Source organism: Antechinus flavipes, chromosome 2 (assembly GCF_016432865.1).
Source record: "Antechinus flavipes isolate AdamAnt ecotype Samford, QLD, Australia chromosome 2, AdamAnt_v2, whole genome shotgun sequence".
Lineage (NCBI taxonomy): Eukaryota > Metazoa > Chordata > Mammalia > Dasyuromorphia > Dasyuridae > Antechinus > Antechinus flavipes.
Window position 1 is genome coordinate 221,896,712 of NC_067399.1, and position 12,314 is coordinate 221,909,025.

Below are 12,314 nucleotides of genomic sequence, written 5' to 3' on the forward strand. Positions count from 1 at the left end.
TTCTAGCCTGTGAGAATCTGTTTTGTCCTAGTGCTGTCATTAACCTCCCTGTTAGCTCTCTCTCTCCCATCCTTGTCATCTGCAGACTTGTTAAGCCTGTCCAAGTCACTGATAAAATGTTAAATAATGTATGACAAATAGCACATTCCTGGGACCCTTTGGTGGAGACTTCCAAATTCACACTAAACTATTAATGACTGAAAATGAAAGAATGAATTAATGAATGAATGAAAAACATCAATTAAGCACTCTCTATGGGCAATTCACTCTGCCAAATGATGAAGTTACAAAGAAAAGCAAGGCAGTCCCCTGTTCTATCCTATCTATCACCATCCTTTCCAAGTTGACATCCTAAAGTTCCTAGAGGGTAAGAACTGTTTAATTTTTGTCTTTGCCCTCTCTCTCATGTTGGGGCCTAGAATAGATCTTTATACTTAACAAGCACTTACTTCATACTAATTGATGGTTTCATGGAGCATACCATTAAAAGACTATTCTTTGGTTCTACCAATTAAACAGTTCAAAATATACCTGTCTGTACTGTTTTATATCTCATATGTTTTCAACTTATACATAAGAATAGCAAGAAAGTCTGTCCAGTGAGGCAGCTAAGTGGTACAATGGATAGAGTGCTGGGCCTGGAGCAGGAAGACACACACCTAGAAACAGGAAGAATGAGTTAAACCATAAGACTCAGACCTAAAACTAGAAAAGATCTTAGAAATCTTTGGGTCAAATCCAGCCTCAGACAATACTAGCTGTGGGACTCTGAGAAAATTATTTAACTTTATGTGTACCTCTGTTTTGGGTTTTTTTTTTTTTTACCATAAAATGAGTGCTTAATAAATGTTTATTCCCTTCCCTCCTAATGATGGAGAATGAAGTTCAAAGATGATGAAGTTTGGATTTGCCCAGGATCACAAAGCTAAAGAGTATTGAAACCATCATTTAAACCCAGATTTACTGAAGCTAATTCCAGTGTCCTTTCTTTTTTAAATATGTCTCATTCCAGGACTTCCAAGTACATTTTACAATTTTAAGGTTATAAGAGAATCAATCAATCACCCTGCATTTATAAAGCATCTACTATATGTCAGGTCCTAAGTGTGGGGGAGAAATAATTCCTTCCCTTCTCCTACCCTGCCACCAACCACTTCCCAAGAATTTCAGTGAAAGATGAAGTTAATTCCAGCATGCCCCTACAGGAATATTAAAAGCTTTGGCACTCAGTAGATACTCCTTGAATTGCTACTCATCTTTTATTTTTAAAAAATTAAATAAAGAAAAAAGAATAAAACGCCACCTAAATCAGGGAATAATAGCCTACAGTCAAGAATACAAAAAAACCTACTACCCATCCATTCTGTGGTAAAAACAAAGATGTAGCCAAAAATCAACAAAAAACATAGCAACGGCTTGTTGGGCAAAATATCTTATGATCTCTAGTAAATTGGAGTCCCTACATGACATTCCCCACGTGAATGACAGGTGGATTAATTATTTGTTGGCAGTCAATAAATTGTTTATAAGTGATTGGGGAAGAAGCAGCAGGCATGCAGGTTATAGTGATTACTCAGATGTGGCTCTTGGGTATCTCTATTTATCAAATTCATGTTTCTAAAACAAAGGATCCAAGTGCACCTACTCTGTTCTCCCATCTTCTCCTATAGCTGGGGACAGAAGGATCTTGGACTTCCTTTCCTACACCCGTCCTTCCCTTTGTGTGTCCTTTGTCCCTTCTCAGAGGTTTATAACTCTTCCTGCCCTCTCCCACTCCCACCCTGTCCCCACCTTGATGTTCACCAGTGGGGTCCCAAGTCACACAGCTAGGAAGGGCAGATTTTAAATCAGGCTTCCTTTGTCTCCAGATCCAGCACTTCAATTAGGCACATCAAGGCCTCCTTATTTGTGAAACAAGAAGAGTGAGTTAGACCACAGGAGCACAGACCTAAAGCTAGAAGAGACCCTTAGAAGTCAATTAATGAATCAGTATTAAGGCTTTGTTAAGTATGCACTAGTTACTGTGCTAAATATTGGAAATAGAAAAAGCAGAATTAATCAATGCCTTTGAAAAGTTTTAACTCTAGGGCATCTTGATGCCGTGAATAATGTGATGGTCCTAGAGTCAGGAAGAACTGAATTCAAATCTGCTTACTGACAGTGGTACAAACTTTTTTTCTATTTTAATGGGGGAAATGATGTGTATACATATGGGTGTGTCCGAGATGCTCTTAGAGACACAAAGGGGGGCAGTGCAAAAGCCTGGAAATGGGAGATTGGAACTTCAGGTATGAGGAACGGCAAGGAAGATGGCATGACTGCAGGACACAAACCTGGAGTCGACTCCTCACGTGCTCCTCATCTCCGTGCACCTAATAATCACGCTGTGGCAGCTTTAAGCCAAAGGAATGGATGTATAATTTTGAAGTCTGAGCATCAAGCTGATGATGGGAAGGGGACAAGGAGACTTCCCATGTGAGACCAACAGACGTCTGTTGGAGCAGATTTAGAATCTGGGTTCAAGTTTTGACTCTACTATTTATTTTTACCCTTGTGAAAATTCACTTCATTTCTCTGGGAAGCTTGAAATCTATACAATAAGAGAACTGTGCTGGATGGATTTTAGGTTCCTCCCAGCTCCAAATCTATGATTCTCCAAGTCCCTTCCTATTCACTATTTATGAGATCAGCCTTACTCTTATGCAAGATTTTCATGTTACAAATATTTGACTTTGACTCCAATATGAGCAAATCAGTCTTGAACTCTAATTTCCCCATTATTAGCATCCCTATGGCACACTCAGAGAAATAACTAGGGCAGTGCAACTGGGACTTTAACCTAGGGTGCTGGCATGAGGGAAGGGGTAACTTCATCCCTGTGGTGTTCCTCTAATTCCCCAATGAAAGGAATTTTCAGGAAAAGAGGCCTCCCAACATGTTCTAATTTGATTAAGAGGGTACTTTAAGACACTTCTCTGTACCATCCTGGGAAAAGAATAATACAAGAACCAGGCATCCCCATGACCAAACGGTGGAGTTAAGAAAGAATTCTTGAGATCATAACCCACATATCCCCACCTCAACTGAATTTATAACGAATTTTAAAAAGTCATAGTTATGGCAGAATGCTTCATGCTAGCCGAATAGCTGAATTTCTGGCCAAAGATCTAGTCAACAAAGCACTTATAACTGAGAGTCAGGCCAGGGCTTGGCAGTCAGAGGTGGGGAAAAATAGAGACTAAAAGAGGGAAAATATTTAGGCATGAGCAACTTGTAAAATATAACCGTTTTTGGCTCAATTTAAATCTATGAGAGAGTTCAGAGTGATTTTTAATGCATGCAAATCTATGCAAATATTATTCAAAGGGAGGGGGGAGGGGGAAGGAATGCTGTTTCCAAGTCATCACATAGACAAGTGCAGACCCAACAGGACTGTGACTTTATCTACACGACAGAAGCACTTACAAGCAAACTGTATCTTTGGGGCTGAAATGAATTTTTCACGCAGATCTACATGGCACCAAAAATATGGAGCAGCTGCATGGGAGGTCTCAGTGGATGTGAAACACAGCTGGCCACCATCTTCTGTATTATCATTGCATTTTATCCATATTGCACTTGGAAACCATAATCAGGGCACCCTTCCCAGTGTTCTCCTCTTCAGGCTAAATGATCTGGGTTCCTTTAACCTCTCATTATGTATCCTTTCCCCAAAAACCTTTTACTTATATTGGTTATTTTCTGAAATTTCTCCAAATTTTCCTTGTCTTTAAAAACTAGGTTCAATATTCTGTGAAGGGTTCTGATCTCTGTCAAAAAGAAGAATTGCTTTGTAGTAGTTTGTACATACTGCAATCCAAAGTCTATATCCCAGTGCCATATTTGAAATTCAGCAGACCCCCAACTGACCTCTCCAAAATTATCCTGTCCTAGTCTCCATAGACCCTCTGTTCCAACATGCCATGAGTATTCTTCCTTCCGTCTCTTGCTTCATCCCCTCCACATGGAATGCCCTCCCTTCTCTTTTCCTTTTGTCTTCCTTCAACCCCCTACCATGAAGCCTCTCCCAACTGCCCTAGGATTACAGCATCATAAGTGTTTTGCAATCCCTAAAAATTTATATAAATCAGTTATTTTTATAGACTTAGAAGTGAAAGGAACTTTAGAGATCACTTAGTTCTTTTTTTTTCTTTTAAAGATTGGGTTCCCCCATCTCACTATCTCACTCAAGCTAAAAATGTAACACACACACACAAGCTTAGACTCACTCCATTTCCAACCTTTAGTCAATCTGGTGACCCCTGCCCCTAAGGGCCTGTCATACTAAAGCTGACCTTAGGGCAGATAGCCCATCAGCACGGCCACTGAAGTTGGGAGCTGCCCAGCTCAATAGATCTCGCATTCTCCACCTCCCTAGCAGCTAGGATTACAAGTATGTACCACTATCCTGGCAAAATCAGGTAGTTCAGCCATTCTTTTGATAACCAAGGAAACTGGGGTCCATAAAAATTAGCAATGGGGTATTATGCTGGAAAGACTATTGGCTCTCCAGGTAGAAGACTTGGATTTAAATCCTGCTTCTGATGTTTATCATCTGTATATGTTTAGATCTTTTAACCTCTTGAGTCTCAATGTCCTTGCCCCTTAAAATGAAGGAATTTGGACTAGATGGCTAGAGATCTCTTCCAGTTCCAAGGCTATGATCCTATCATCTGATGATCCCATAAGACTTGCCCAAGATCATGCAATGAGCAAGAAGCAAAACAAAGCAAATTTCAGGGTTTCTCTACTTTAACAAGTGACCTCTTCTTCTCTGAATTCTTATTGCCTTCCTATCTATACCACTCATCTGGTACAAACATATCTTATTTACAGCTCGGCTAAGTAAACAAGCTCCTTGAAGGGAAGGATTAGTAGCTCTTTGTGCCCCCTTGCATCAGGGGACAAGTAAATAATCATAAGTGTTTAGTAGATAATTGTAAATTGTTTTTGTTTAAAAGATGATGATAGACCCAGGAAAAATTCCACTATGGTTCCCCAGATCTTTCTGTAATATTAAGAAAGAATTATCCATCTACCATTTGTCATTGGGAAACATTTTAAGTCCTTGCCTGAGAATCAAGTCAAATCATTAAGCATTTATTAAATGCCTGCTGTGTGCCAGGCATTGTACTAAGTGCCGGAGATAAAAAAAAATGCAAAAGCCATCTCTACATTCATGGAGCTTATAACCTAAGGAGGGAGAGAACATGCAAATAGCTATATACATACAAGATCTATATAGGATAAATTGGAGATAATCTCAGAATCCCAGACATTAAGGAGGGAGAGAAGATTTCTTACAGAAGAGTGGATTTTAGCTGAAGGAAGCTAGGGATGCCAGGAGGCAGGGATGTGGATGGAAAGTGTCCTAGTCATAGGAGAAAATCAACAAAAATTCTTGGAGGCAGTAGGAAAATTGTTTTATGTGAGCAATAGTAAGAAAGCCATTATTAATTAGTCATAGAGTATGTAAAAGCAAGTAAAACATAAGATTGGAGAAGTAAGAAGAAACTAGGTTATAAAGGGCCAACCAGAAGATTTTTATTTTTGTTCCTAGAGGTTAGAGAAAGCCCATGGAGTTTATTGACTAAGGAAGTGCCATCAGACTTATGCTTTGCCTGGTCCAATTTGCCCATTAGAGCCTGATGTGTCTGATGAGTTTGCAATATTAAACATTATTTAACCACCAGTGTATAAGATCATTACCTCTAGAATCAAAGCATCTGGCTTCAAATTTACTACCTAAGTAACTTTGGGCAATTCATTAAATCTCCATTGACCTTGGGTTGCTCATCTGCAAAATGAAAAAAATGACCAAGATGGCCCCAGATATCTTTTCCAACTCTAACTGTGATCCTATAAGTCAGTGTATGGAAGCCACTGAGCATGTGTGAATATGCAAAGCTACCTCCTGCTACTTCCTCCCAGGTGCTTTTCAAAAAGTGCTTTGGATCCCAATACACTGGGGTTTGAAAATGTAATGCAATCACTTCTCACTGACAGGTAGTCTATTGGGGGAAATTTGTAGCACAGATACTAACAGTTCTAATGTCTGGCCATGCTTCTTATATAGTGCAGGAATTAAGTTCTATTTTTTCTTCTTGCTTAACTTCATCTTTATGACCTGGGAGGCAACTGAAGTAATGTCATTTTCCCATCAGACCATTTCTATTAGAATTTCTCCTTGTTGTTGTTTTCCACATACATATTTCTAAAAGGAAAAGCTTCTGGGACAATTGATTTAAAAAGTCTTTGCTCATAAACATGGCTGTAAATCTCATTCTCCCATTTGCAGTTGCTTGCTATCTGACTAAATGATGTAGCTTCAAAACACTTTACAAACATCAATTACTCAATTCATTCAGCACGTGGCACCCTCACATTTCAGGAAGGGGAAAAGGGCCCAGAGCATGACATCACAGAGACAAGGCTATAAATCATTGCTCTGGGAGGGCCACAACCTCCCTTTCTATCATGAGAATCTCTTTCAGAGCTTCTCTTCCACCCTGTCCTCCATGCCCATTTTGGTATTTGGACAAGCACCTTGGTGCAGAGCAAAGAACAACAGCCTGGGAGTTGCAAGACAAAGGTCTACTTTGTGAATTTGCTGATTGTTCTTCCCTCCCAGGATGCTGCTCTCTTTAGCCATTTCTGAGACATGCAGACACTGTCCAAACACATAGTGACCACTTATTAGTTTTATGATCTTAGGCAATCCACTTAATTTCTCTGAGCCTCAGATTCTTCATCTGTAAAATTGGGTTAATAATGCCTACTGCACAGAGTTATGGTGAGAATCACATTGAATGAGAATGATAAGGTGTATGAATTTGCTGTTTGTAGCAAAGTGCAATACAGATGTTAGGAATTATCATTAAAATTACTTTTTTCTTTTTCTAGCATCTCAGGCTATGGAGCAGCTGGAGGTAAAGGAGGAAAGAACACTATGATGAGATCCCATGGTGTATCGGTTCTAGGAGTCTTTGATCTGGAGAAGGATGACTTCTTATACATCTTGGTGGGACAGCAAGGGGAAGATGCCTGTCCCAGTGTAAGTACTCATGGCTCTACTTTTATATCTACTAAGGTTTTCAAGTTGTGCTAAATTCACTGTAGAATGGACAATGGACACAATTCTTCTGGAAATCTGTATTCTAAGATGATACAATTCTCCTGTAGGAAACCCTCTGTTAGTTTTAATTTAGAGTGACCATCCTTCATTAATGTGCATGAGAAAATAGTGGGTTTGGAATTATATAATATGTTTAAATTTCACACAACATGGATCCAGACTCAGTCAATACCTTGACTGTGAACCTACAATCAAGACACAGTCTAAACCATTATTCTATTTTATAACAGAAATGAAAGTAAAGATCCATTTGCTAATTGTTTTTCCTTGCCATGGAATTATTGTCCTTATCTACAATATAGAGATACTCTCTATAAATTAATTTATGGCTATTTAAGGCTGGTTACATGCTTTTGTTTTAGGTTTTATTACATTTCTTTTGCTGTTTCCTCATCTTTATTTCTCATCCCTAACAAGTTATATCTTCATGTCCTGTAGTCCTAGAGACATCTCATCGCTTGGGCTTCCTGACCCCAATGGAATGTTAGTGATTAAGGAAGCAAACAACAGTGAATCCAAAAGGCCAGAACTGGACAAAAATTAGAGGGAAGAAAATAAGACAATGAAAAATAATAGCACTAAAATCATGTAAACTCTGCAGTGTCTCAGCTCTGTGTTTCTTGTGTACATATATCTTTTAAGAAAATCATTACCAAGCTCAGAATGATTAGAGCTCATTAAAAATGAAGAGGAAAAAAGAGGTCAAAGACAAAAACAGAGATCCCATATGTTGCAGAATATTCATAGCTGCACTTTTAGAGATAGCTAAGAACTAAAAACAAAGCAGTTACTCATTAAATGGGGAATAGCGAAATGAACTTTTACATGAAATAATGAAATATTATAGTGCAGCAAGAAATTATAGTTATGAAAAATTTAGATAAACATGAACAACTTGTGTGAACTGATACAAGGAAAATGAACACAACCAAAGGAACATTAAACACGATTACTGTAATAATATAAACCAAAAGATTACTAAAGGGAAGGAGATTCTGAGTAACTAATAAGGTCAGTAATAGTCCCAGAGAACGGTATATCCCTCCTCTTCGCTTAAGGTGGTGGATTAGTAGGCAAGAATGTTGTCCATGTTATTGAACATGGTCACTGCATTGAATTTTTATTCTTACCCCATTTTCTTTGTCACAAGGAACAGTTCCATTTCAGGCAAGGGATGAGATAGAGAAGGTATTTCCAAAAATGAAGGTGATATAAAAATAAAAGGCATCAGTAAAACTTGTTTTAAAAAAAAAAAACTGAACAGGGAACAGATAAACCACCATTGCTAGAGATCTACCATGATAAATACTCAGAAATCTGTGTGACCAGCCTCCTGGGACATTCAACACACCTTCATGGATGAACCCCTCCTTGAAAGCCATAATGCCCCACAGACAACCTCTTTCTGGGGTGGGAAGGAATCAGCATAGCAAAAAGACATTCCTTGTGGTTCTGATGGGCAGGACCCTGAAAGTGAATTGTCCAGGATCCTGGAGGCAGGGCATCTCAGAGAGAGCAAGAGAGCAGAGAAGGTCTAAATGCCCAGGATCAAGGATGGGAGCTCCAAATGGCAGAGATAATCATGGGGTTAAGCCAGAGGAAACAGGAGAAAGGTTAATGTGAACAACCTTTAGAATGAGAAATGCCCCAACTCTAACTTTTATTTAGCAACTATAATCAGGACATTCCAGCTTGATATAATATATGAAGTCATTAAATTACAGGCTGCTGTAATCTTAGCGAGAATTTATCGAGTGCTAATGCAATTCTTTCATCTGAGCAGAGAGATTGCATTGACTTCTGGAAGGAACTTTTACTTGATTGGATTGTAATCAGTTATGTCTTTCACATGACTACTTTTTTAAAAATTCAATTGTAATCTACTTGTTCCTCTGGGTCACCGCACTTTATCATGTTATTAATCAACCTACTTGCTCTCAAACTTTGGACTCAATTTAGAAACATGCCGTATTCCAAAAGAGGTAATTCTCTGCTGGCAGTCCTGGGCATCCACCTGTACTAGACTAGCCAAATGAGGTGATGGCATGTGGACAGAAGCATTGGCCTCCCATGCATCTCCTATTGCCCAGATGGGAAAAGAGCTGCAGGAGAGAATAGAGGAGAGGAAAGATTCTTAGATCTGAATTCAGCCACCTGGGTTTAAATCCTAGCCTTATTACTTATTACATATGTGACCTTGAACAAGTTACCTCGGTTTCCTCATTTGATGGCTTGGATTCAATGATTTCTAAATTCCCTTCCAGCTCTCCATCTATACCCCAGGGATCCTAATGTCCAATATCCAGATACTTGGTCAGTTTCTATTTCTTTGTTGGCAGAAAAAAAAAACATATCAGTTAGTAAAATTCTCCAGACATTAAAATAGACAGACATCTATATGACTAAAATTCAATAAAAGCAGAATTACGAAAGACAATTGGCTTTGGAACCAGAAAGATGAGGGTTCGAGGCTTGCCTTTGATGGGCAAATAAAATAACTTCTTAGTGCCTGTGAGGGAACTTCTTAGGACTCTCTATTACTGATACATTGCTTCAATGCTAGAGAGTTCCCTACAACAATAACAAATGTGGAAATATGTTTAGAAGAACTGCACACATTTAACCTATATCGAATTGCTTTCTGCCTTGGGGAGGGTTAGAAAGGAGAGACAGAAAGGTTTTGCAAAAGTCAATAATGGAAATTATCTTTGCATGTATTTGGGAAAATAAAATACTATTAAAAAAGGAAAGAAAGATTACATCAAGACATACATCTTACTCCCCCTCCCCCCCAAAAAAAATGACAGATAGACTGTCACAGTAGATAAAGTACTGAATCTGGAATCAGGATTCTCTGATTTCAGATCCTGCTTCTGACTCCAACTAAGTTCCCCAATTAACTTGACATTTCAGATGTTGGAGAAAATTATTTAAGATTTCTCTATAAAGTCATAGATGGGTTGCAATCGATGTTGGTGTAGAGAATATCCACACTGGTATACATTATTTAAGTGAAACCAAAGATCCTTCACGCATTTGCTTTATTAGATTGGATCACCCCAGCCCTATTTAATGTTAAGAAGGCCTTTCTTTTCCTAGAGCTTTGTGCACAAAGAGAGAGGTCAGCAGTCAGTTTTGGGGAAATGAGAACTGAATTCCTAACTCTTCTCTTGAAGCAAAATTATAGGATAAAAGATTATGAGAATATTGTAGTCCCATTTGCATTACTACTTAACTGTGTATATGAGAAAATTATATCACCTCTCTTGGTCTCAGTTTCTTCCTCTGGAAAACGGGAATATTGGACTTCCTGGCCATTAAAGATTCTTCTAACTCCAGCCTTCTATATTTATAAGTGCTGCTTGGGCAACAGTTTCACCAAAGCCCTTACACTGGCATTCTAGTTACCCAAGAGTTTTATGTCATCCAAATCCAATTTGCACTCATGGAATATGGCACCCTTCAGAGAGTGAGGATCAGGAAGATTGCAGTACAAATAAAGAAATAATACGGATGATCAAACAAAATCAAATGGACCAATGATTCTCAAACTTTTTTGTCTCGGCCAATTTCTACTTATGAAAGCTAATAAGACCCACTCCAAAGCACTTTTACTTATGTAGGTTATATCTATTTAATAGTTATTGCATTAGAAATTAAAACACCTTAGTTTCATTAAGAAACTAGATGGCCCAATGGATAGAGCAACAGGATTGGAGTGAAGGAGACCTAAGTTCAAATCTGGTCTTAAATACTTATTAGATATGTGACCCCAAACAAATCACTTAGATTCTGTTTGCCTCAGTTTCCTCAACTGTAAAATGGAAATCATAATAGCACCTTCTCCTTCCCTCTGATTATTGTAAGCATCAAATGAGATAATAATTGTAGAATGCTTATTACGATATTTGGCACATAGTGGGTGTTTAATAGATCTTTGCTTTCTTCCATATGAAAATAGTTTCGACTCCCTAAAATGATTTTGGGGCTACCAGAGATCAGAACATAATTTGAGACCTGTCAGATAGATAATTTTAGAATCACAGGACTCTTCATAGCTAAGAAATGTCAAGAATGTAAGAGTTGGAAGGATCTCAGAAATTACCTGAGTCCAATCCATATTCCAGAGGAATCATAGAAACATAGATTTAGATTGGAAAGGCACTTTAGAAGCCATTGAGTCCAGCCCTCTTATTTTATAGAGGGGAAACTAATGCTCTGGGAAGTTAAGTGATTTGCCCAATGTCACATCAAAAGTAGAATCTGAAACCATGTTTTCTGACTCCAGAACCAATACTCTTTTCAGTTTATGTCCCCTAAATCTTCTCTTCCCCAAAGTAAACATCCCCCTTTCCATCAGATAATCCTCATATGACATGGACTTGAGGTCCCTCGCCATCTCTAAGTGTTCTTCAGTTTAGCCTGTCTAAACAGAGGACTAAGCACAATGCTCCAAGTGAGGGAAAGAGGATAGAGTGATCAGCATATCCTTATTCCTTGAAGCTATACTTGTCCATTTCAAATCTCCTCATTTAACAGATGAGAAAATTGAGGTATTTCAGATTTCAGTGACCTACTCACATTTATCCAACTACTTAGTAAGTAGTCTGAAACTAGAACTTGGGTCTCTCCTGACTCCCCATTGACAGCTCCTTCTGTCCCAAGCTTTCAGGAACAGGAAAAGCCACTCTCAACTCCTGCAATACGCCAGGTCATCTCTGGAGTCTAAACTTGAAGGCATCGCCTTTGTCCTGCAATCCTCAGCTACATTTCATTTTCTTATTAAAGCTTTTTTATTTTCAAAACACATGCATGGAAATTAGGCAAGGACCTACCCTTAACACCACATACCAAGATAAGATCAAAATGGGTCCATGACCTAGGCATAAAGAACGAGATTATAAATAAATTAGAGGAACATAGGATAGTTTATTTCTCAGACTTGTGGAGGAGAAAGAAATTTGTGACCAAAGATGAACTAGAGACCATTACTGATCACAAAATAGAAAATTTTGATTATATCAAATTAAAAAGCCTTTGTACAAACAGAACGAATGCAAACAAGATTAGTAGGGAAGCAACAAACTGGGAAAACATCTTTACAATTAAAGGTTCTGATAAAGGCCTCATTTCCAAAATA

General features: G+C 38.4%; 1 protein-coding gene across 1 annotated transcript in view; it reads left to right on the forward strand.

The window, feature by feature from the left end:
* Positions 1-12,314, forward strand: part of ALK (ALK receptor tyrosine kinase) — a 1,046,930-nt gene that overhangs the window by 969,726 nt on the left and 64,890 nt on the right. Inside the window, exon 13 of the mRNA XM_051976205.1 lies at positions 6,943-7,093. Within this exon, the coding sequence (XP_051832165.1) occupies positions 6,943-7,093 (151 nt within the window). The remainder of the gene's footprint in view (positions 1-6,942; positions 7,094-12,314) is intronic.